Genomic DNA, 26,959 nt, shown 5'->3' with positions numbered 1-26,959 from the left:
TATAAATATATAGATATATAGAGAGAGCATAATGATATGTATTTGATGATGGATGAAAAAAATACATCAGAATGAGATTAAAAGTCTAGGAAATCAGTTTAGGCCTTGTGTTCATTAACATCTGCTCAACAGTTTTCCTTAGAATAAAAAATTAAATAGTATTAGAATAGTGAAGATAAAAGTGCATCTGCCCATATCTTCAATTTTTGGATAAACTTGAATTCTCTTTATAGAGCTACCTTTTTAATTTTTTAAAAAGATTTATTTATTTATGCACACAAGAGCTGGGGTATAGGCCAGAGATGCGGGGGTGGGGGGGTGAGAGGATTCACCACAAGACAGAGTGGGGATCAGAACAGGCAGATTGACTGAAGTACACTAAGTATGTTATAGGACAGGGAGAGGGGTAGCCCAAACCCAGGGAACCTCCCCTTTCCTGGGACCACCCTGTTTCAAGTACACTGCTGAGGAAAGTAGCGGGCGAGACAGGAGAGGTCTGCTGCGCCATGTGGGTCACCTCCCTGGCCAGGGATCGAACTCATGCTGCAGAGGCTGCAGGCAGCTTCACAGTGTGGTGCTTAACCCCTTGCGCCATCAGGGAAGCGCTATCTTTTCATTTTTAATCCCAAATAATAGTTTCAGTGAAATTTTTTGTAATCTAAGAAATATATAGAAATGTGTCAGAAAAGAAATATAGAGACCAGTAATCTGAATTTTTGGCATCCCATCTGTATGGCTATCTGCTGCTTCTTCAGTGCTCCCATAACACTTTCCAGGACAGATCATATCTACCATATTATATTTGACCATGAAATCAATCTCAATACATTTTCTAGGATTGAAATCATGCAGTGTTTACTTTCAAATAACAATTGAATGAAATTAGAAGTCAATAGCAGAGAAAATTTGGGGAATTCTTGAGCATTTGGAAATGAAACCACCCATTACTAGATAACCAATGGGTTAAAGGAGAAATCACGAGAAATGAGAAAATATTTTGAGACAAAGGAAAAACTGCTAAGACCTTATAGGATACATTGAAATAGTTTAGAGCTATGAAAACACCTTAAAAAAGAAGAAAGTTCTCAATTACTTCATCTTCTGCTTTCCAAAAAAATAGAACACAAAGCAAGATAAACCCAAAGCAAGCAGAGGGAAGGAATTTCAAGAAATTAGACTGGGAAGAAATGAAACAGAGCATAGAAAAACAATGGAGGAAATCTACAAAAACAGAATCTGTTCCTTGGAATGATAGGCAAAAAACACAAACTTTGATGTGGCCTGCCAGGTGAAAAGAGGTAAGATTCAGGTTGCTAAATGAATGCGAGAGGGGAATACATCGTGACCTGACAGAAATGAAAAGGATGATAAGGGAATCATGTACATAATTGATGCCAACAAATTAGGCAGCTCAGATAAGATAGAAAAATTCCTAGAAAGATGCAGGCTCCCCACAAGTGACTCCAGAGGAAATAGAAGATGTGACTATCTCAAGTAGCGAGAGTGAATCAGTCATCATAAAATTTCTCAGAAGTGCAGTCTTGTAAGAGAACATAACTAAGGGCTTTTGTATGCTCTGATTTCAAAATTTACTACAAAACTACAGTTATCAAGATGGTGTGGTGCTACTGTCGAATAGACAGATTGCTTAATGGAATAGATTTGAGAGTTTCAGTCAATGGTTGATTCAGTTGATTTCAACAAATGTATAAAGACAGTTCAATAAGTAAAGCATAATCTTTTAAGTAGGTGCCACTGGGGCAAGTGGATCTATCATGCAAAAGAGTAAAGTTGCCCCCTCCTTATACCCTACACAAAAGGAGTCCTTTGTTTTCGACTTGTCGAAGTATATGTCTTTGTTGCTTTTGGTGAGGCAATGAATTTTTATGTATGATGCCAAAAGCACAAACAGAACAAAAACTATAAATTGAACTTGATCAAAATTAAAAACTTATGCCTTAAAGGACATCAAAAAAGTGAAAAGACAGACTACAGAGTTGGAGAAAATATTTGCAGATCATAGTAGATAAGAGACTTTTGCCTAGAATATGTAAAGAAATCTTTTAACTCAGTATAAAAAGACAGATAACCCAGTTTTAAAAAGGGCCAAGGACATGATTGAAAATTCTCCAAACAAGAAATATGCAAATGACCAACAAGCCCATGAAAAGATGCTTGGCATCATTAGTCATTAGGGAAATGCAAATGAAACCACAATCAGATACCACTTTACACCCGGTAGGGTGACTGTAATCAAATAGACAATAACAAATTGTTGAGGTAAAATAGTACTAACCTGGAAATAATTTGGCAATTTCTCAAAATGTTTGATGTTAACATGTGACCCAGCGATTCTCCTCCTAGGTATATAAACAAGGGAAATGAAACCATATGAAGCATACACAGAGGTGTAAAGAATTATTCAAAGCAGCATTTTCATAATCAAACAGTGGAAACAGCCCAGATGTCCATCAAATGATGAATGAATATGTTAAGCAAGATGTGTGTTGATAGAGTGGAATATTATTCAGCAAGTAATACAAGTAAACGAATCATTGACGCATAGGTTTTGGAATTTTTGTTTTAAGATTTATTTATAGGGCTTCCCCGGTGGTGCAGCGGTTAAGCGCTGGGTTGCGAAGCTGCCCGTGGCCTCTGCGGCGCCGGTTCGATCCCTGCTGCTCCCCGGCCACCAGAGGAGGGTCCCACATGGCGCGCAGACCTCTCCTGCCGCCCGCTGCTCCCCTCAGCAGTGTACTTCGGTCCTTCTGCCTGCTCTGCTCCGCGCTCTGGCTCTGGTGAATTCTCTCACCCTCCCGCGCTTCTGACTCCCAGTGCTTGTATAAACAAACAAACAAACAAATAAATAAATAAAACATGCCTCTATTAAAAAAAAAAAAGATTTTTATATATACAAGAATTGGGGTACAGGCCAGAGTTGTGGGGGGGGGGTGAGAGGATTCATAGAGACAGAGTAGGAAACAGAATAGGAAGATTGAAATAGACTGCTGAGAGAAACAGCGGGCGAGTCAGGAGAGGTCTGCTTTGCCATGTGGTAGTTCCCTGGCCGGGGATCGAACTCATGCTGCAGTGGCCGTGACCAGCTTCATAGGTTGTGTCTTAACCCCTTGTGCCACCAGGGAGGTGCCAGGTTTTAGAATTTTTATGGAAATGCAAAGGGACCTAAAATAGTTAATATTGGCTTATCAGTAAACAGTTGTAGAACTTGGTCTCCAAATTTCCTTGGAAAAATTAAAGGAACCTCCACCCCTCTCTCTCACTATAGGAGAAAATGAGAGAAATGGGTCTACATGTAAAACTGCTAAAAGAAAGCAATGGGTGTATATTCCGGACCTTGGTGTATTCAAAAAACTTAACAGGAAATGAGAACACTTAGCATAGAAGTGCTGGGGGTGGGGTGGGGGGGACTCTCAGCCATCACAAATGGAAGTGACTCTGGTGCAGCCACTTTGGAAGGCAGTTTGTCATTTTCTTTTTTTTTTCCTTTTTTTTTTTTTTTTGTGGGACCCTCGCTGGCGGCTGCAGAACAAACCGGCGCTGCAGAGGTTGCGGGCAGCCTCACAGCCCAGTGCTCAACCACTGCGCCACCAGGGGAGGCCCAGTTTGTCATTTTCTTACAAAACTAAACACCCTCTTATCATATGATCCTATAGTTGTGCTCCTTGGTATTGACCCAAATGAGTTGAAGACTCATGTCCACACTAAAACCTGCACCTGGTGTAGCTTTACTCACAATTGCCAAAACCTAGAAGTAACCAAGATGTCTTTCAGTGAGCAAATGGATAAGTAAACTCTGGTGCATCCAGACAATGGAGTATTATTCGGCAGTAAAAGGCGTAGCAGGATGTTTAATGCTATGTGAAAGAAGACAGTCTGTAAAGGCTACATTCTGCATGCTTCTACCTATATGACCTTCTAGAAAACTATATAGAAAATGAACACCTGTGTTTGCTAGGGATTTGGAGGGACAGAAGGGAAAAATAAATGGGTGGAGCACAGTGAAATGATTATGATATTTTAATTTTGGAAACATATTGTACATTTGTTCAAACATAAGGAATCAACTCTAATGTGGACTATGATCGTTAATTAATGATGATGAATCAACATTAGCTCATCAGTTGTGACAACTTTGATTTTTGAATTTCGTTGTATGAAAGTTGCATATTAATAATTAAAATAACAGAGAAAACCAGATATTATTGCACCAAATTAGGGTGACTTGATGATAACTTAGCACTTGTGTGCTAAAACTAGTGTAAGCATTTTATACCTTTTATCACTTTTAATCAACTTGAATGATCAATGTGTTTATTCATGTTATTGATTGTGAAAGTCCCACAGCTGCCCTGAAGTGTTATGCCCAAAATTTACATGGAGAACCTTATAGATGTGAAAAGGAAATGGGATTTGCATAATAGTAAAATATATAAGAATATAAGTGCCATTCATTTCTTGATCCAGGTGTCATTTGTGTAAATATTTACAGTACTGAAGATGCCAAACTGTAGGGAGGGAGGGTATTTCCTAGTTATTTCTGGCTCTGTTTTGTGATTAAGCTTTCTCCTGCATGGTCTCATGTATTTGAATGCACACATTTAAAATTGCTTATCAGCACAATTCTGTTCCTCTACTCTGACACTTTCTAACATTGAAAGCTTCTCTGAAAATACTGCTTTTATCTTTCGTCAGCAGCGATGAACTTTAATGTTGGAGTGTTGTAAGTTCTCACATAATAAGGCTTAGATTTTTGTTTGGTTTGGCAGTAGACTTCTGTTTAAAATTCCTTTAATCTGTTCATTCCATACCTTTTATATTCATTTAGATAGCTGATGGCTCTGTGAGGAATTCCCTATGAATTTATTGCACCAATAAAACTTGTATGAGTAACTCTTCCTCCATCCCAACTTGCAAAACGTGGGTTTTTTCAGCAAATTGCTGAATTTCTGTATGCCTTAGATTTTTTTTTTTTTCCTGGAGGAAATAAGAAACAATTCATATGCTAGAGCTAAAGTTTCATTAAAATTGCTTATGCCCTGTCTCAGGCATTTTAAGTGGACCATCTGTCTAAACATCGCTCTTTTTTTTTTTTTTCTGATCATTTCCTCGACTTATTCATGAGCCGTGGGAGGCCTCCTTTGTAGTCTCCATGTAGCTGGTCCTGTCTCCCCCCACTGAATACGTCTATGTGCTTGCATAACATATCTTTTCACCGGGCTGGAAATCCTCTGAACTTGGTTCAGATAAATGGCCCACTTTTCTGAAGGCCTTTTTCTTCCTGCGAAGATTTGTATGCAGGAGCTGACCTCCGTGGCTGTGGAACGCGGCATATTATTCTTGATCATTTTACAGACCACCCACTGTGCAAGTTATGATGAAGGATTGCTTAATGATTCTTTGACCACTAACATTGTTTTAACTCCACATCTCACTCTCAAGTAGATAAGGGCACAATGGAAAACCAGCTTTTCTAAGTGTCTGATAATATCTATGGCTTGAGATGCTTATCATCCTTGATAACTGGAGATGCTGTTAGTTTTTGGTTAGATAAAATCCACTTTAAAAAAAATGACATGAAATAGCAGTTATTTTGAGTTAATATTACTTGCACCGTTTTTGAGTAAAATATCCCAACAAGATAAGATGTAGTAATAACACTTGTGACAATCAACTGACATTTTTTTCCCATAAGTTAGAGAAAAATTTTGTTTTCTTGAGCACAGTCATTCTGGTTGGCTGATGATAATCAAAGTGGACAGGCCAGGGAAAGGGCCATTATTTGATTTGCTTTGTGAGTAGCTGTTTATGTGAATTCCTTTTCGTTGAGTTTTGGTGGGTTTATTTGTTTTTGAAGTAGTGGCTTAATTGATGGCAGCTTTGCAGGTAGCTAATAAGCTGCATAGATGAAATTTTTCATCCAACAGTAGCCTCTTTCACTAGACGTGGACTTAAGTAAAAGAAAGCTGTTTTCTGTGCCGTGTGATTGTTCTGTTGAGTGAAGCGCCGAGACTTTCCCCCTTTCTCTTTAGAGTTGCAGATAAAAATCTTCTTAGAGATGTGAATTTTAATGCATAAATGTGATCTTTTTCTTCACCTTAAAATATAACTTTAGATAATTGTCACCATTATGAACATGTTTGTGTTTGTGGAATTGATGCCAAGATTTCAGAGTAATTATTAATGTAGATCCAGTGATTTGCAGGAACAGGGCATCTATTAGGTCAGTTTGCTGTGCATTATCTTTATAATTTATTTTGGTTTGTTTCTACTTCAGGGTTTATTTATGGTTATGGTAAGCATGTTTGCCCAACCCCATCCATTTTACTTAAAAATAAGACAACTTTCAAACCATGAAACGTTGGCAGTAATCCTGGCAGATTTTATCTGCAGAGGAGTGGAATCCTAAACAGTTTGACCATCTTTTCTTGGTATCTCCCGGATTTTGCTTTCTCCTCGGGGCTTCTTTCCTATATATGCTTAACATGTAACCTTAAAAGAAGCAGTTGGAAAAGAGCCTCTTGGGGGTTGTGTATACCAAGGAAGCAATAGTTTTCCCATTGCTTCCCCAGCTCTGTTCCCATCCACATTTTACAGATGTGGAGACGGGTTCAGAAGGATCAGGTGCCTCCCTGGTACAGATGGGGGTGGGAGTGGGGGGTGGGTGGAGAGAATGGGCTAAGATGAAGCCTCAGCAGTTTAACTGTGGCCACAAGGTGTCTCCTGGGGCAGGTTGTAACATACACGAAACAGATGTGACCCAGAATGAAACACTGGGAAATTAACAGTTAGGTTCTGTAGGATGGTGGCTACCTCTCACCACTATCTGTAAGATGAGTTCCTGTGGCAAAACTCACTCTGGATTTGAACAGTGTGTTAGGAACAACAGCGCCCCAATTCTTCCAGAAGCAGAGACTATGCAGGACTAGAGGGTCTCTCGTTGACTCCAAAGAGTTACTTCCATTGGGCAACTAATTGTGAACAGTGTTAAGCATAGGTTAAGTGACAGTTTGTACTATCATTAGTAGTATATGAGAGAGATAATATCCTTTTTGAAAAAAAAAGTGTTGGTTTGAGAAGCAAGAGGAAGTAAGGGGAGAAGCAAGAGGAGAAAGAAAGAAGCAAGAGGAGAAAGAATCCAGGTTCCTTAGAGGAATTTCAGTTATGGAGGAAAACAAGAGTGTCGGCCTAGAGTCGGGTATGGTCATAACAATAGATGGGGATGTTTAACTTGCATTGTTTAATTTAGTTCCTGATGAATTATTTATTTTGCACATGAGAAACTGAGACTTAGTTTGCTTAAGATCAGAATGAATTACAGGCGTGCCTCAATATTGTGAGTTTGGTTCCAGATCACTTTATTGCCATGGAACTGGAACCACACTGCAATAAAGTGGTCTGGAACCAAACTGAAGATGGACGGAAAGCATGTCTCCCAGTTTTTTGAATAACCAGTTTATATAAAAGTTAGGTTCGTAAGGAGGTGAAAGGTCTGTGCAACAAAAATGAAAGACATTTTTAAGAGAAATAGAAGAAGACACAAAGAAATGGAAAGATAGACCTTGCTCATGAATTAACATTATTAAAATGGCCATCTTACCTAAAGCGATACAATGCAATCTCTGTTGAAGTTTCCATGGAATTCTTCAAAGAAATAGAACAAACATTACTGAGGTACATATGGAACCACAGAAGACCCTAAGTAGCAAGATCAATTCTGATTAAAAAAAAAAAAAAAAAACCCACCGAAACTGCTTTTCTGCAGCAGGCCTGAGAAATTCAACTACAATGGCAAGGGAAACAAATGCAAAAATAAACATGGCTACCTCCGATGAGAATATGGCTTGCACAGCAAGAGAAACTACCATTATATGAAAAGTCACCCTTCCATGTGGGAGAAAATATTTGCACATCATGCATACAACAAAAGGCAAATACCTAAGATTTACAAAGAACTCATATAGCTTAACAAGAAAACAAATAAGCCAATCAAGAAATTAAGCAGAAGAGTTAAACAGCTGGTCAACAGGTACATGAGAAAATGTCCATCCACACTTGTCATCAGGGAAATACAAATCAAAACTGCAATGAGCTATCACCTACCTCACATTGATGAGAATGACCATATCAAAATATCTAAAAACCAAGTATTGAGAATATGGAGAAAAAGGAACCCTCATATGCTGTTGGTGAGAATGTAGACTAGTCCAGCTCTTAGGGAAAACAGTATGGAGGCTTCTCCGATATTGAAAATAGATCTAACATGTGATGCAGCAATTCCATTCCTTTGTATCTGCCCGAAAAATGCAAAAATCTGTTCATAATAGCCCTATTTACAGTAGCCAAGATATGAAGACAACCTAAGTGTTGGACAGAGGAGGGGATTAAGAAGATATGGTAGTATATACAGAGTGGAATACTACTCAGCTATAAAAGGAAGAAAAGTGACCCCTTGCCATTTGCGAAAATATGGATGGACTTTGAGGGGATTATGCTAAGTGAAATAAGACGGAGAAAGACAAATACTGAATGATTTCACTCATGTAGAATATAAAGAAACAAAACAAAGAAAGACGAAACCAAACTGAAACCTACCCTAGAAATGACACTGCAGAATTGAGGCCACCAGCTGAACTCTGTTTGGCTCTGGCTGCTTTACTTGACTTTTCTGGCCCATGAAACATTGATCATACACGAGAAAAGGCCTGAATGCTAAAGCTGGCATCACTGATGGTGTGCTCTTACAAAAATAAAGGAACAACCAAAACAAAAGAATAAAAGGAAACTTTGGGAGCTGAGGGACATGTTTATTACCTTGATTATGGTGATGGTAATAGGAAAGAATAAATATGTCCAAACTCACCATATTGTATACTTATATACAGTTTTCCGCATACCAAATCGTTAATAGATCTAGAAAAAGAAGACTAGCATTGTGATTTAGGAAAAGAAAATATTAAAAAGGAATTGATATTGCTTAAGGAAGGTTAATGTCTGAAGAGCTCTCAGAGTTAAACAACTCAACCTCATAGACTAGGTGAAGGTGCTTTGAGAAGATGGTGGTACCACAGCCCCCTCAGGAAGACTGCGCTTGTCTTGTGTCTGCGTTGGGCCTTGGCTTTTTCCCCCTCTCTAATTCAAATCTAAAAGCCTTTTTTTCCCAAGGATAGAATCTTTTCAAATAAAATGTTCTGAAATACAGACTTTGGCAGTTTTACCCTGCACAATTAATGTCAAAGGAAAATCAGTTTGCTGAGAGAATAATGCAAAATTATTAACTTTTTCCTTTTTTTCTACTTCAGAGTGCCTATTGTAAAACCACAAGTGGCTAGCTGGGAGCTCTCCATACAACTGCACGATGAAGTCCACACTGTCATAGCATCAAACAGCGGGTCAACCTTCTCCGTGAGTTAGCTTGCTTTATTTTTGTGGTAATGTTGAAATTATCTATGAGTATTTGAAATGGTTTTTAACCTTTTCAGTGACTCTCATCTTTTGAATCTGGAACATAGCTGCATACTCGTTTCACCTCCTATAGGAAATTAGATGCAAATGGAAAGTCCTGCTCTCTGGTCTTCAGTAGGAAATCCTCTCGAAGACTTAGCGACATTCTAAACACACTTCCTGATACCTGATGTATTTCTCTTTTGTTATTGAGAAGTCATGCTTTTGCCTTTGTTGTGGTAGGTGTCTATTCTGTTAAAACCAGTCAGCTGGCTCCTCATTAACATTTTGATTTCATATCATGAGTGAGTCTCAAGGCAAAAAACAATATCTTGGTGACATCCCTTTTGTTTTGAAGAGCTGAACCCCTTTGGGGGGTTGTCCATGAGAGAACTGCTGAACAATGCTGCATTAAGATTCCTGTTTCTGTTGTGAGATGAGTGATGTGTCTCAATTCTGCTATTTGAGTTCCCCAGCAAGATACCCCGAAGAGCTGCTCGTCACTGTGTCCTCTACTCTTGGTGTGAACCTGAGAAACTGCTACTGAGTTAGTATGAGGACTAGGATATTCATCTGCATTTCTCATGATCCGGTTGCATTGGAATGTCATTTTGTTTTGAAAAAGTGTGACTTTTTGTCAAGTGTTTTAAGTAGGACATGAAAATGAAAATAACTTAATTTTACTGTAATAAGAACTGGTGATGGGCCTCCCTGGTGGCGCAGGTGGTTGAGCGCCACACTGTGAAGCTGTCTGCAGCCTCTGCAGCGCTGCTTCGATCCCGGTCAGCTGGCGAGAATCCCACATGGTGTGGCAGACCTCTCCTGTCTCGCCCACTGCTCCCCTCAGCAGTCTATTTCATCAGTCTGCCTGTCTGTGGTGACTCCTCTCACCCTCCCGTGCATCTGGCCTGTACCCCGGTTCTTGTATAAATAAATAAATCTTAAAAAAAAAAAAGAACTGGTGAGGCTTGAGGTACATGGGAGTTTCTTGTTACCAGTTAGAAAATATCACAAGTCAAGAACTAATGAGATTTCCTTTATTCACAATTGCTTATTCTATGCCTATTCTGTGCTAGTTACGTGCATGGCCACTACACTGGAGGAGCTGATGGTTTCATGTGGTAGAGTTACAAGGAAATGAGATTAATTCAGGGACTAAGGACAGTCTTCTCGGTTGTCTTTAAATTTAGTGGTTCATCCTGTGCCAAGCTTGCTAGCCTTCATCACCAAAAGGTGCTTCACACAACTCCCTTTGCATGGAAATGAATGGACTTACACAATTCTTACGTCTTATGATAATATGCTGAACTTAATGTGATTCTTCATTTCCCTCCTTTCTATGCGATCATTAAAAATATAGCTTTGTAAAGGGACACTCAGCCACATCAGGTTGAGTAGCACATTCTATATATTGAATAATGAAGACTATTCATATTATAGCATATCATTTTCCTGGGGAAGATTAAAATTACAAAAGCATAATTTTCATCTCTGTACTGAGACACCACTGAAATTTTACCGTTAACCTGATATTCCCTGCACAGTTTTTTTCAGAGGTGCTGCTCCTGATAAGACTGTCCCGTTCCCTTCCTATTGTGCATGTTTCAGATTCCATGTTGGAAAACTGGAGACCACTAGCCTGACAGCGCAAGTGGTGACTTTTGAATTTTTCCTGTAGATTTTACTTCTTATTTCAGTTTGTAGTTCATCAGGAAAATAGTGCTTTAAAAAAAAAACAAAACAACATACACATCAAAGTTAATGCATTAAATATTTCCCTTGAAAATTTCTCCCTTGATAGATGGTATCAAAATTCACTTACCCTGGACTTAGTTTAGCTGCAATCGGGGGCATCAAAGCTAATGAGAAGCAAGTCTGGTTGGTCGGATATTCTGCTTTGCTGAGCACACAGGCACTGAGTTGCCTTCACTGGACCTCAGCACTAAGAAGGGAGACAAGTGTGGGGGTGTAAAGGCTCACTGGTGTGAAGAATGTGGGCATGCAGTACCCTGGCATTCAGCGCCACTGGAGTGAGAGCTGTGACTGTTAACTTGGTTTTCTGAAACACCCATTACCATTTAAAAAAAAAAAAATAGCCCAGAGATGACATTCTAGGTTAATGACCCCAGAGATAGCGCAGGCAGAGTCCTGTCTACCTAATCTACAGTAATGTGCTGATAACCTGTGTTTTCAGTGTTCTTTCAATTAATTAAAATTTAAATTACAAGATTGTAAGATCAAATAAGGAAAACACAGCACTAGGGTTCTAATTTCTCAAGTGCCTAACTATCCAGGAGTGGAATTGCTGGATCATCAGGTATTTCTACTTTTAAATTTTTGAGGAACCACCAAATTGTTTTCCAGGGCTAGTGCACCTTTTTATGCTATGAAAATGGTTCCACTAACAGAGTATCACATGTATAAAATATTTGGGAGTAATTTCTTAAAAAGTGGTGCAAAATACACTTTATTATGAAAAGTGCGTCATATTATAAAAACTGCAAACAATTGAAAGAGCAATTAAAGAAAGTCCAAATAAATAGAAAGCAATTCATATTCCTGAATTGAAAGGCTTAGTGTTGTTAAGATAGCATTATTTGCCAAGTTGCTCTATAGATTTAAAGCAATTCCTATCAAATTCAAGCTGTATTTTTGTCAAAAATTGACAAGCTGATGAAATGTAAATGGAAATATACAGGACTCAGAATAATAATCTTTAAAAAATGGACAAAATAAGAGAACTCACACTTCCCACTTTCAAAACTTACTACAGATCTGTCTTGTAATCAAGGTGGTATGGCACGGGCATGACAATAAACATAGATCAATAGCATAGAACTGAAAATCCAGAAATAAACCCTTAAATGTATGGTGAAATGTTTTTTGACAAATATGCCAAGGTAATTAAATGGGGGGAAAGAATACTCTTTTCCACAAATGGTGCTGAAACAATGAGGTAGCAACATGTAAAAAAATGAAGTTGGACCCCTACCTCAAATTGAGTTAATATACAAAAATTAACTCAAAATGGATCAAAAACTTACATGTAAAGGATAAATCAGTAAAACTCATAGAAGAAAACATAGGGGTTCCTTTTACAGATGGTTTCTTAGATATCACACCAAAAGCATACACAACAAAAGAAAAAATTAAATTGGTCTTCATCAAACATGAAAACTTTGCTTTATAGGATACTAAAAAAAAAATTGGACAAACCACAAAAAGTGAATAAAATATTTACAAATCTTATATCCGGTAAGCACATGTATTTAAAACAAACCCCTACAACTTAATTTTAAAAAGACAATTCAATATAAAAATTGGTAGAGGCTGTGAAGAGTTATCTCAAAGGATTCCATACAGTTGCAATTAACCACGTGCAACCTCACATGGCTCAGCGTCATTGTCATCAGTCATCTGGGGAAATGCAGCTCAAAGCCATAGTCAGGTTGCACCTCACACCCACTCTGGTGACGCTCATAAAGCCAGAGGACAGTAAATGTCAGAGATGCAGAGAAATTGGAAGCCTCTGCCATTGTTGGTGAGAATGCAAAATGATGCAGCCACTTTGGAAAAGGTCTGACACTTCCTGAAGACATCTGTCTTTTCAGACTTTCGACTCAGTTCTGTTATGAGTACTTAATTGTGAACATTCAAATGGTTACTTTTAGATTTCCTTATATCCTTGTTATTGTGGTGGTTATATCTTATCTTTCGAACAATATTTAGACTAGTAACTTTTCAAAATAATAGTTTCTGGGCTAGATGTCAACAACTCAAAGAGGAATGAAATAGAAACATATGTTCATTTAAACTTTCTAGCAAACTAATTTGATAACATTCATCAAAGACCTTGGTCCACTGATTGTACTTCTAGAAATCTATCCCAAGGAGGCAATAAAAATTGTTAATATCATAATACTGTGTTCTGGGGAAAAATTTGCTTCGGAGATGTCTACATAAAACCATTTCTACTTAGGATAAAAGAAGAAAAGCAAACTTGGAAATAATGAAACTTTCAAGTGGCTGCTAAAGCAACTGGAATGAAGATGCAACTCCAGAATATACATAAGAAGTGAGAAACAGGAAAATACTTAAATGTAACTAACAAAAGCCTCTGGTATCCTGAAACATCAATTATAAAAGACCAATTACTTAAAAATTAGTCATCAGCTATTTCATTTTGAATTATTTATTCATTTATACCCTATTTTATTCCTGGAAAGATTTAAATTAATTGGTTGTACATTTTAAAAAATCTTAATTGCTGAAAATATAATTGAACAATAGTTAAAACTATTGAAAATTCAGAAAATATGAGAAAGTACAACAAATGCTCCAATAGAGGTGCTTTCGGTCACTCAGATTCATGAGAAGAAAGCACTCAACTACCTGGGGGAAAAGAAAGATCTAGAAAAGATGAATTTCCACTTGGGAGAGATGACTAATGCATTATGACTCAGGACACGATTTATATAGAACCTGGGACTTGGCCTCAAAACCATAGTATAAATAGGTGAGGGGGGAAGCACTGAGGTGTGGGAGGATGAGAGAGCAAAGTCTGCTAGAAAATCAGGGACTTCTGTAGGTAAAGAACTTCAGTATCATATTGGGGAGTGAATGCTTTCTTAATTTTATTATTTGTTTTCCATAAAAGAGTGATGGTTTTCCCTGACTTGTTCTAGTTGCATTCTTATTTTTGATACATATTTGAACCTCCTCAAAAGTATTGTCATGAAATAACTGTTGATTTTGATGTATTTTTATTGATTATGTGGCTTCTACCAGCTACTGTGGTGAGCATTTCACAAACGTTTTAAATGAGGTAATAGTAAGCTGAAAGTAGATGTTACTCACTGCAATTTATAGATGAGTTTGGAAACTGAGGTTCAGAGAAACTGAGCAACACAGCCAAAGCCACACAGCTTGTGGGTATAGAACCTAAGATTAACCCAGGTCAGTATGAATCCAACGTCTGTGAACCTCCTTGTAGCTAACTTCAAAGCAGTTACACTGTCAAGGACAACGAGCTCTGCTGGAGCTTGGATAAATTGTTATTAATATAAGGAGTAATACTCTTTATTTCTAACTAGAATAGTCTTGTCACATAAGAGGATTTTCTTTTTCATAGGCTGGAAAGAAAAAGTCTTGCCACTTAAACATGGAAGGCACCACAGGAACTTTAGCAAATCATTAACATGGACACAACTTCATGTACACAACTGACAGAGTTTTACAAAATAGACTATTAGAGTTACTGGGTTAAGACTGGGCCTTAGAAAACATTGCTCACATCTTATCAGCTCTTACAGATAGTAATTATTTTTCAAATAGGTGTTGAAATTCAGAATATTGATTTTTAGCAGTGATTTTACAGTTTTATCTAAGCAAGCAGTAAGTTTTGAGAGTAATAAAAGGTTTGAGCTAGGTAAGATTTTGCATCTAAAAGAGCTTGTGCTTTCAATTTTGTTTTCTTAATAATGTTCGTTTTCCTTGATGTAAATTGTCTCATCTCTAAATGCCTGTGGTGGAGGGAGGGAAATGTTTTGTAGTAGTCATATCATTGAAATTACCACCCTATGTTTTTCTTCTCAGAGAAAGAATATAGTGATGAACATAAGAATAAAAAATAATAATTACATATGGATGCATAATAAGAAATAATTACATATGCATTGTTTGAGGTTTTCCTTCTCTGATATACCCAGCCCTTCCCCATTTGTTCTACCACTGTCTATTTTGTTCTAGATTACTTGACTTAGAAAATATCCCACCAGAATTTGTTTTGATATTTAAAGAGCACTTTGAAAATGTGATTTTAAGTAGAGCTGTTTGAGTATTTTTATGTAGCATTTTGGTAAAGATTTAAGGATGAATTGAAATTAGCATCTCTCAAGAAGAAATCTTGCCCAAAAGTATTTTCAAATATAAAGGTAAAGAATCTTAAGTGTGTCCTGAATGTGAGCGTATACCTGCATTTTACATCATAATCTCTGTTCCTTTTATTCCATTCCTAGAAAGTAATGCTGAATCATTTCGCTGTTGGAACTTTTACAGGGACATGGCAAGCAATATGGTTGTTCTAAAGAAATAATTTCAAATGCTTTTCCTAGAAGAGCATTATTTTATCTGTGCTTGCTTTTGCCTTTATGGTTAATTTTTAAAATAGACTCTTACTCTTGAATATGAAAAAGATAGGAGCAACAGTGTCAGTTAGCTATTATGTCTATACCTACTGTGGGTTTTTTATTTAAAAAGTATCTATGCCTAAGTGCACAGTAGGCAGATAGAAAAAGGCATTTTATAGCAGCATTGTAAAATGAATACCATGGCACTCTCTGGGGCTTATCATAACGAAATATAATCCTATTTGGAAAATCAACTTATAGTACGTAATAAATGATATGAAATTGAGGTCAGTTTTTAAAGTTCTGTAATATTAAATTGAAGACTTTTTTTTCATTTATTTTTCTCTTAACAGCAATTCTATATTATGATTATGTAACCTATTTCTCTTTCTGGGCTGTTTTTTCACTTAAACTTTTTTTCTAGTTTTAAATATATATGGAGCAAAGCAACAAAAAGCAGTACCCTAATTGGGGAAAACATATCCTGCTAAAGGATTTTAATAGATTTTAATAGCTAATATTGTACAAGCATGAAAGTCTTTCACTTTGGCAAAATTATTTGCTTTCTTAATAATTTTTTTTTTCCATTGCAGAAAAAATTACTAGCAAAACAACAAGGTCATGCTCAAAACTGTTCATTTGTTCTGAGGAAAAATGTAAAACTACCCTAATTGAAGCCAACCAAGCAGAAAGAAAATTTGTAGCTTGTTTTAGTGGCATAGTGAAATGTCCTTAATATATGAAGAGTTCTTACAAAGCAATATGAAAAAGACTAACCACCACCAGATGAAAAGTGTTCAAAATAGCTTACAGCAAAGAAAGTACAAATGACTCCTGCACATACAAGAAAGTGTTAAGCAAAGATGTGCAAGTTAAAATTATAATGAGACACTACTTTCTGCCTATATTTTGACAAAGGACACTGATAATTCCCTAATTTTATAAGGTTGTAGAAAAATAGGTCCTAATACATTTTTTGTAGGAGTATAAACTGAACCAGCCTCCATGAAGAGCAGTTTATATTATAGGATGTGTTCACAGGTAGGAGATGTACAAGAATGTTTGTAGCAGTACTGTTTGTAACAGAAGAATGGAAACCACTAAAATGCCCATCAAAATGGATAATTAAATAGAGCACATCCATAACATTGAACCACTATATAGCCAGTAAAACTATCTTGAGTATTATTTATGTGTTGAGTTACTAAGTGACAAAAGTAGCGTTTTTTTTTTAAGATTTATTTTTTATTTATACAATAGCTGGGGTACAGGCCAGAGGTGTGGGAGGGTAAGAGGATTCCCCAGAGACAGAGTGGGGAGCAGAACAGGCAGATGGACCGAAAGCACCGCTGAGGGGAGCAGTGGGCACCACAGGAGAGCTCTGCTTTGCCATGCGGGTTTCTCCCTGGCCAGCCAGGAATTGAACCTGTGTTGCAGAGGCTGTGCACAGCTTCACAGCGCTGCGCTCAACCCGCTGCGACACCGGGGAGGCCCCAGTGTGCTTTCATTTGCATAAAAAAGAGTTTATATATGCTTGTTATGTGAATAGAATGTCTTTGGAAGGAACCTTCCAAAGGGGAGGCTGGATGGCTGACCTCATGACAGAAGTGAGATGGACACATGGCTTATACTACATGTCTATTCAGTACTTTTGAATTTGGGTCATTCAAATAAAAAAAAGTTTTCAAAACTGTAGTAGAAGTTACTAGAAGATGTAGGAATATTGAAGTAATGTCATTTAAATTTACCTGCTGGGAAACTCCTGCAGTGCGGAAACCACCCAAGGAAGTAGTTAGCAGGTCATTGCATAGAGAACTCTGGTATTATACATACATATAAGTATACAAAGTGCAGTTACTGAAACTCCTTCAGTCAGCAATCTGAACTTGGAGGAAGTTGCTGGAGATTGTTCAGTAGGCTATGTTCAGTGGTTGATTAGATAGGATAAAGCAAAGGACTGTGATATGAGTGAGAGTAGGGAAACTGAGTCAGAGAGGATTTAGCTTCTTGCAGCTTCTCCTTTTTCCTGTGTAGGTGTATAAACTACCCAGATTAATTCCTATATAGATTAGAGAGGTGTATGTTTTGCTACTGGCAAAATGCAGTAAGAACACCAAAAGATTTGCTCATATATAACATTACAATTGAATCTTCAATTAAAAAAAATACAAAATAAAGCTTTGGGAAATGCAATAAAGAGTTTTGCTCAAGGTCCCAGAATTCACAGTAAGCTCGCTGGCCCTCCCCTCTCACTGGTGGAGTGAAATTATTCTTCTTGGTTTAAGGAAGAAGTTCCAAAATTAACTTGCTTTCCGTCATGACTATCTTACCTCAAACCAAAGAATATCCTTTCAGAGTGAACTCATCCAAATCAGCTTGAGGCTTAATGGGAGGGGGCGGGATAAAGGCGCTCCAAGGAAAATCAAGTCTGAAGAGTAGCCTCGCGCAGCTTGATGTGTTGACTTTTTAAATGTGACCTTATTCTGTGGGTATGTACTGCACTTTGGAACCACAGGACTCAATTTTCATAAAAAGGTGAGGTTCCTGCCCATGTAATCTAGAAAATTGCTTATCTATTTGGGTGCACAGTTGCACCTGTACCCTCTTGACAGCCTCAGTCATGTGGTGCTCAGGAGTCAAGTAACTTGTTATGCGACTAAATGAAGAAAAAAATGTTACAAAATCCACTTACTTTGGAAATAAAAAGCACTAAATATAAATAGTCTTGGAGTTTACCATATGAGAGTTGGCAAATACTATGATTAAATCTACTAGTGATTTTTTCTTTTAGTATTTTCCCCACCTTTGAGCCACTTTCTGAAGAATTTTATTTAGACTAAAACTTTGAATATTGATGCCAGATATTCAAGTTGAGTTCAAGTTCAGTTTTTTTTTTTAAAAAAAAGATTTATTTATTTATAAAAAATAGCTGGGGTACAGGCTAGAGGCGTGAGAGGGCGAGAAGTTTACTGGAGACAGAGTGGGGAGCAGAACAGGCAGACAGACTGAAAACACTGCTGAGGGGAGCAGCAGGCGAGGCGGGGGAGGTCTGCTGCGCCATGTGGGAATCTCCCTGGCTGGCCAGGAATTGAACCCGAGCTGCTGCAGAGGCTGCGGACAGCTTCACAGCGCTGCGCTCAACCCGCTGCGCCACCAGGGAGGCCCCAAGTTCAGTTTTGTAGGCCCTTAGAAAATATCGGTAGTTGGCTAGTAACCTATTATGGGCACTGGTAAAATTTCTTCCCCCAAATGTGTTCAAAGTTATTTTCTTCATTTGGGGCTGGTATTATTGGCCTCTCAAACTTACTTAGAGATAAAGTGAGTAGTGAAGCAAACAGTTAAAGTGTCTTTGCTAGTCATTCTGGCATTTCAGGTGTCAGGAGGGTAAGAGCTGTTTATTGAGGACCTGCTGTGACATAGGTCCAGGAGAGCCCATAGTAATCGGGAGAGACGGTGTCTGACTCCTCGTAGAATTGTTCATCTGTCATCGTGGCAAGGACAAAGGCTGTCTCAAGTGGGACGAGTGGTGCCAGGGAGAGACAGGCACTGTGGGGCACACGTGGGGAGCTCTGTTCCGCACATGGTGGGTGTGGAAGACTTTAGGGTGAGCAGAAAACCCTTTTAAGATAGTTTTTGTCTGAGAATAACGTAACCGTGTGTTATATTATTCCTCTGAAATTTCTGCTGAACTGTTTGAGTTGGAGTTCATGTGCTAAGCTGTCATGGTACACCCAGAATATTCTTGGGTTCAAGAAAGTAGCAGGATGTTAGGGAGTCAGTGTGTTTCTATTATTTGAATGATTGTAAGTTGGATTCCACACAGAATCCATGCTGTGTTTTCATAATTTCATATCACAGAATTTTAGAAGTTGGGACTTTGATCTCTTAGGCCAACTCCTTAGCGTTATGCCTGGAGCCTTGGGTGGCTTACCCGAGGCTGCTCAGGGACGAAAAGAGTGAAGCCAGAAGCCCTGGTCTCCTGATGGCCCTTCTCTTTTGATCAAGCTCTCCACAATGGGAAGAAACGCTCAGTCTAGCAACTGTGTGCATAGTTAGTTCTACCGTAATAATATACTGAAGGAAATGTTGATGTATTGAATTTCCCCTATTTAGGGAGCTTGTCACCTGCTGTCATATCTTGTAGTGTTGTGTAAGAGAGCATGTAACTGCTCAGTGTGATTGTGTGTACACACCACTCCTGTTCTAGAAAGTTTAGGGCTTGGGGAAAAGGGTGGACACTCAGACTGCTATGTTCTGTTGGGAGGATTTTCCAAATCACGAAAAGAACAATTTCTGCCATTTCGTAGCCTTAATGATGGCTGTTCAGTGGACTATTTGTCAAACCAAGTTTTTTTAATTTCTGTTCTCCTGCTAACTTTTATTAACCTCTCAAGCATCTTACCTGAACCTCAAAACCCTGATTTTATCTATTAAAAAAAGCTAACTGTCACTATGACTGATTCTTTTATTAATTTTTTAACCGCTTCCACCCAGCAAGTATAGAAAACACTTTAAACATTGATGTATTTCTTCAGTGGGGTGTTTGGTTTGGTTTGGTTTGGTTTTTTTTGAGGTCTTGTAGAAGATCCATAAAATTAGAGTTGGAGGCTGGAAAGAAATTTCTGATAGTGATAAATATTAGCTCTGCATTTGTGCAGTAACAAAATAGTGTGGACTCTTCACGTTACTCTCCCAGAAGCTTTGTAGTCCATAAAAATAACATTGTTGGGGAGCCTTAGTGTGCGTCACTGGTGAGGAAGGTTTTGATGTCTTGCAGAAGGCCTGCCTTTGAAATGTGTGAGGCAGTTTCAGATGCAGCTTCTCAGATGGATTTAATTAGTCTTTCATAGGCCTTGGATGTCCGTGGTCGCAGCTCAATTCTCATTTCATTCACCCATAACTAGAAACACCTCGCTTCAAACGGGTTTCTTCAAAGAAAGTGGAGTTTAGGGTTCTATGTTTTACTGCTTTTTGATGTTGGTTTCCCTTTAACTGAGAAGACCTGATGTTTATACAACTGTTATTATTAAGAAAACATAGCTTCCTTCAGGAGGCTCCCTTTGTGCCCGGCTGGTTGTTGGAGCAAGTCAGAGATCGTGGGCGCGCGCTGCTGGGTCACGCGTGCAGCTGTAGTCACATCTTTTGTTGACAAGAGGCATGAAGTAAAAAATAGGGCACAAACTCGTGGAATCCTTCTCTCGCCCCAGTGGAAGGTGAAGAACCAGTCACTGAATGTTACGGGGGCGGTGGTGTGTTTCAGAAGCTGATAACCTTCACTGCAAAAACAGTGAATTCTTTCACCAGAGCTGCCATCTCTCGGATGGTGTTTGTGTTGCTTACCCTGGCCGCTGGGCGTGGGTGGTGGTGTGCTTTCAGTAACTGCGCGGAAAGGGTGAAAAGATTTCCTCCACAGTCAAATGATACATTTTTATAAATGTGTCCTATACCAATTTTAGAAAGTTTTCACTAAACTTTCTCATTTCCTTAGAACAGCTCCTTGAATTTACCCTGCGAGGGATGCTCTTTCTTCTCTTCTCCGTCAGTGTGTCTGGCATGCTCATCATCAAGGCAGCTTTTATCTTCTGTGCCCACAATTCTAATCACATTCCGGGGGGTTATGATCTCTCCCAGAATCCTGGCCATTTATTGTCTTTAGGATGAAATGCTTCAGGGGGTTGGGGGCAGTTCATTCATGGGCACAGGTGTGCATTTCTAAACGTTTCTCCTGCTCTAACATCCTGATTTGTATTAAAAAAATCCCAAGAGATACTTTTCTAATCTTGTGATTCTTTCCTTTTGCTGGAAAGACAAAGTTAATTTAGACTATTCAAGCTTAAAATCGTCCACAGCCACAGATCACACTGAAAAATACATAATAATGAATGTATCCCACAAATTCTTTCGGTGTCTTGTTTCATTATTCCATCCAAGAATCTGCTCAATCTCAGGCTTATATTTCTGCCTTGTTTCTTAGCCATAATGGATCTTTCCATCACATTCACCAGACCCATGTCTATATAACTGTGCCAATTTCTGAGACTGAGAGGTCAGAGATCTACCACCATTGAAGATATGAAAAAAGATGGACAAAAGCTTAAAAATAGTTTTAGAAAAATATTTTGAGTCATGCTCACAGTAAGTCAGAAAAGGATTTCATTGAAAAGCCAACATATTGTGGGTTATCCATCCCAGTGTTTGATCTTGTGTTCTGTGTCTTGTGAACATATTGTGAGCATTCTGGTGTTGGGAGAATTATGGAAGGATAGTGCAGAAATACTTTATTACATTTATGTAAATGTAGTAATTTGAAAAATTATAGATGAGACTTCTTTAAAGGGGCTCTTTTTATGATTCTACCTTTTGTATGGTCTTATGCGGTTTTATAGCACTTTCATTTCTTGCAAATGCTCAAAAATTCTTAGAAAAATAAAATCTCAACTACAAAGGAGAGAACGCTTATGAATTGTCTTTTATATCGATTTGCAAGACTTGTTAGGCAACCCAATTTCTAGCATTTGACGTTAATAAGTAACACAGTTATCACACTCTTTTCTGCAAACTGGGTTGTGTTCTAAAAAAGAAAACATCAATCACATTGGAGATAGGGACATAGATAATCATTCTTCCTCCATTATCTTCAGTTTGTGAAAATTAACTGTCTGCAATGACTAACAAGATTTAGTTTGGGGCTAGGTAAGGGAGTTGGGTGGGGAGCAATAATGTAGCATTGTATTTAAAACAGTAAGATTTTTAAGACTGGTAACCCTTCTTAACAGTAACTTCCCAGTTTATGTAACCTTGGAAAGGTCTCTTAAAGTCTCTGAGCCCGTGCATTAAATTGTATTTTATGTAAATATTGGAGAGCCAGAAACACACCGGCCCTGAGCCAGATGGGCTTGGCCTTACATGCCAGTCCCGAATCAGCTGCCGGTGGGACAGAGGTTACTTCTGTCTACTGAGCATTCATTTCCCTCATGTATAAAATAGGGATAATACACCCCAGGGTTTTTGTAAAAATCAAAGTGTTGGGGGGAGAGGATGTCCACAAATTCAGGTTTTTATGGACTGCACCCCCACCCCAGGCCAAAGGGATCCAAGGCACTAGGACTGCAAATCCCATAAAATCCCATTTCTCTGGACAAGTGGCAAAAACACTGCAAAGACACCAATGGGTGTTCATAATCTGGGCATTGCCGTTCCAGGGGTGTCTGTTTTTTTTTTTTTTTTTTTTTTTAGAGTATTTTATTTATAAAGGAGAAATTATAAAATAAACTGCATTTCTTTCTAACTTGATGTTTAATTTTCCAAAAAAAGTAGATCCAGTCTGAAACTTGAAAATTCAGTGGAAAAGGTTTTGGGTACAACTCAGTGCGAATGTGTTTGCCGGTTGCCGTTCTGTCATTCTGGCCTGGTGATGGCTTACACGGCGGCTGCGCCATTTTGTTACTTGGGCTTTTTGTTAAAACTGCTGACTCTGGTTAGATGGGCCATGTCTGGTTATCATGTGGAACAAGATTAAGGGAAGCAGCTGGAGATTAAACATGTAAACCCTCTGTTGTGAATAACTGTAGACATGGGTGCCAGATTCACCCAATTGGACGGAAAGTTTTTATGCTTAGCTTTTAAAAATCTAGTGATGCTTACTTGAGAACTGATTTCAGTGTGTCTTTAATCATATAGCTTCAGCATGCCTAATTGAAGTTTATTGCTTATTGTTTTTATGATCAGATTTGAAACAAGGTTTAGTAGGATTTTTTATGATTTTGTTTATTGCTACTGACTGAAAACACCAAGAAGTCTGAGAGCCAGTGGCGACTGGCTAGATGGCTGGGAGCGAGTGTTTTTCTCCATTAGTGTAATTTATCAAAAATATGAAGAAAGATGTTCTGGGTCATCTGCACTGCTAGGAGCATGGGTGGGTGCTTTAACAAAAAAAATAACGTTAGTCAAGTCTTCTAGGTGTAATGCATTCCACTGGGTCTTGAGTTCTAAGCCTACCTAACCCAGTACCCTTTGTGAACTTTACCTCGGTGGGGAGGTCTTCCTTTTTTCACCGAGAACAGCTTACCAACTTGGAACTAAGCTGCAATGCAAGAAATACACTAACTGAAGAGGAGGCTCTCCTTGCCAGCATCCTGTATATATCATTTGCTTATTCAAGCATGTAAAACTTCAACAAGAGGAGGTAATTTGGCTTAGATTTCTTGATTTGAATTGTTCTACTATTTGGCACTGGGTGGAAAAAGGGAAAAAATCATATTGAAAGCATTGTTCTGTTAATGAAGTTGCTTGTCCTTTTTTGTGCCAAATTTGGCAGGTAAAATTACCATTTATTCTACTTGCTAGAGCTGGAGAATAGATTGTTGAAGAAAAGTAGCAATTTAAATAATGACACTAGATAGAATTGCTACATTATATACATCTCCCATACTTTTAGATATTGACATGCAATTTTTATTTCTCTTTAGTAATGTACTTTGTCTTTAACCACTGTATCACTTCCAGAAGCTTTTATCAGTGAAATGCAATTTGCTTCAATTGTGAATTAAAAAAAAATTACTATGTTGCTATTAATTATAATAAGCTAAAGTGAAGCATTTTGATCAGAGGATAAATTAACACTTGTATTTTGTATTTTGAATAGTTCAAAAGTATTGCATGCTTTCAGATTATCAACAATTATTTAAAATTTAAGATGCAATATACACTTGAATATGAAGATACGTAATATCAATTCCAAATGTGTCTTCCATGTTAAACACAATTTGTTCTTTTATAAGTACTTTAAGTTTTGACTTGAAAATTCTAAGACCTTTTCATCAAAATCTAGATATAAAATGAGAAACATTTCATTCAGAATATGAATGGTGATTTTTAAAAAATCACATGTTTAAATGAAACATCAATTTAGCACTTGTGAAAGTTTGAAGAAACTATATAATTTCCCACATTTCTTATAGGTTAGATTTTCCATGGTTATAAAACTTTGGGTTTAAAAAAAATTGCTGTGTTATAGATTACAACATAATAGGTAAATCTGCTCCCACACACACACATAAAAGAAGAAATCCTCTGTAGAAACTAATTTGCAAATATATTATTAGAGGAAAGCTGATAGGTGAACCTGTAGACTCCTGAATGGTAATGCAAAAGTGGTTAGGGTTTAGCTTTACTGGAACTTGTAACCACCAGTGCCTTCTTTCTGCTCCTGCAGGCTAAACTGGCTGGCAGGTGCAGATGTTACAAAATCTAACATCGCAATTGACACTAATTGGCATAGTTGTTGGCAGTCTTACCAGAAAGCAAAGGACTGAATGGTTGAATGGGTTTAGAGAACTTGAATGGTAATAAGCATTTTTATATGCATCTTGAATTACTTTTGTGACCCAGACTAAGGGAACACTTCATTCTGACCTCATCCTTCAATGAATAGAAATTACAGAAAGCAGAATTGCTGTGTATGTATGTGATACGGATTGCTTTTCAGGTAACCTTTTACAGCTCTGTCCCACCACCCAGTTCCACCTGCCAGTCCCCTTGGGGCTCAAAGACACCAACATATATGTGTGACTTAAAAAGAAGACAGGCATTATCACTGAATAGTAAATTAATGTTTTGATGAGTTTGTTGCCAATAGCTTGATGTATACGACAGCACTCTGGGCTAAACTTACACAGGGAAAAGTATTCATTGATCTTATGGGTGAAACAATACGGGGTGGGGTGTATTTCTGAATAGTCTTGGAGCAGGTAGGTGAATCATTGGAGATATAGATGAAACACGATTCAAAACTTAAGTCAATGAGTTTTGAACTTGGGAAGGAAATAGAGGGTTTATTAAGCTATTCTCGCTGTTTCTTTGTATGTTTGAGATTTTCTGTAATAGAAGGGATGTGATTTTTGTTCATTGTGCTTAGCGACCTTACCCACTTCTCCTGTAGGTCCTTCCCAGTATGCTTTTTAAAATGTTCCTAGTACTTTTCATCAACAATGACTCATATGACGTGAAAGCTGCATAACCTGAGAAATGAATCTGTGAGCTTATGTACAAATGAGTTAATCTAGGCAGCGTGGATTTTAATAGCGCCTTCCTAAAGACACTTCCTTAATGGAAGGGAGGCACCCTCAGGTACAACCTCAGTCCCTGGGGTGTGTCTTTGTGTGTGCTCTTGCTGTCTGGAGACCACCCTCCCAGAAGTGTTGAGTCATAACTGTTGGTGCTGTGCAATGGTTGATCTTAGTTTTGTAGTGCTATAGGCAATGGCATTTTTTTTTTAATGGTAGAAATGGTTTCCAAAATGACTTTTAATTTTAAAAGGTGAGTTTAAAAGAAGGACTTGACTGTCCACTACTGCTGCCTAGAAGAGTAGTTCATGCAAAGTTTGTTCTTGCTGCCAGGGATGTATCACAAACAAGTGATTGTAAACTTTTTAGAAGAATTTAAAGTGTTGCTCTTTGGTTAGTAAGAGAAAGAAAAACCAAGATAATTTTTCAGGCTATTGCATCTTTTCCCAGGCTTTGGTCTGTCCTGAGACCTGAGCCTCATCTCACAGTAACATTGCTTGAAATATTTTAAATTTTTATAGCTATTAGAAATTAAATGTTTTTAAAATGTCAGCTTTTACTTTTTTAAATCTAGTTTCTCTCTTTGAAGGCCTCCAGGAACCAATGTGGTTTGCGCCTTAATCTCTTGTGCTTTGCCAGTCATTCTGCACTCAGCCATTCCTGTTAGCTTCCAGCTTGCGTTGCGATAGGCATATTTTTTATAGTAAGGACTGCCAAGACTCCTGTGTTAGCCATGTCATTTTTTTAAGGCTCAGAGAAAAGTGCCAGTCCTAGTCTCCTTTGCATTCGGGAACAAAGTTTTACAGGCAATGAAAGGGACTTATTTTGCTTTCAGTCATCAGAACGAAAAGGATTTGCCTTAACAATCTGAATAGATCGTATTTTTGTGTGTGGACATGAAAGTAAAATTGTAGAATTGGAGTGGAATTTTAAGCAACATTTTAAAATTTCTTTTGAAATTCTTTCTTTAAATAAGCTCAGGACATGTGTGTAAGCAGTAAGTGGGTGCTCCCCTCTGACATACTCAGTCCTTTGTAGACTTTGTGTCATAAAAGGACTTAGTGGCATCTTCTGTGTAGCTAGAAGAACTTTGGTCTGTTATTTTAAGCCCATTTTAAAATTACGATCATTGTCAGCATTTTACTGAGCAGTATGACTAATGTTTTTGCTTAAACATAGCTTTGTAGTCTTACCCAACCTATCTTGAGTTCTGAATTAAAACTGTGATGTATGTCAACAGTCGAAGATTAAAGCCACTTATCTGAATAACATACATTAAGGCTATGAAAGCACCTCGTTATGCTG

The 26,959-nt window shown here is 38.0% G+C and overlaps 1 protein-coding gene and 1 long non-coding RNA gene across 5 annotated transcripts in view; one reads left to right on the top strand and one right to left on the bottom strand.

The window, feature by feature from the left end:
* Nucleotides 1–26,959, top strand: part of PCCA (propionyl-CoA carboxylase subunit alpha) — a 299,717-nt gene that overhangs the window by 189,657 nt on the left and 83,101 nt on the right. For all 4 annotated transcript variants that reach the window (XM_037528749.2, XM_054701346.1, XM_054701347.1 and 1 more), the window contains one exon: nt 9,321–9,423. In XM_037528749.2, the coding sequence (XP_037384646.1) occupies nt 9,321–9,423 (103 nt within the window). The remainder of the gene's footprint in view (nt 1–9,320; nt 9,424–26,959) is intronic.
* Nucleotides 10,836–26,959, bottom strand: part of LOC129146860 (uncharacterized) — a 48,361-nt gene continuing 32,237 nt past the window's right edge. The window contains exons 3-4 of the long non-coding RNA XR_008554160.1: nt 11,285–11,404; nt 10,836–11,184 (exon numbers count right to left, since the gene is read on the bottom strand). This is a non-coding gene — a long non-coding RNA (uncharacterized LOC129146860). The remainder of the gene's footprint in view (nt 11,185–11,284; nt 11,405–26,959) is intronic.

Source organism: Talpa occidentalis, unplaced genomic scaffold (assembly GCF_014898055.3).
Source record: "Talpa occidentalis isolate TD23 unplaced genomic scaffold, MPIMG_talOcc4v2.1 talOcc4.5, whole genome shotgun sequence".
Classification (NCBI taxonomy): domain Eukaryota; kingdom Metazoa; phylum Chordata; class Mammalia; order Eulipotyphla; family Talpidae; genus Talpa; species Talpa occidentalis.
Note: the sequence above shows the minus strand (reverse complement) of the source record. Positions and strands in the feature narration are given on the sequence as shown.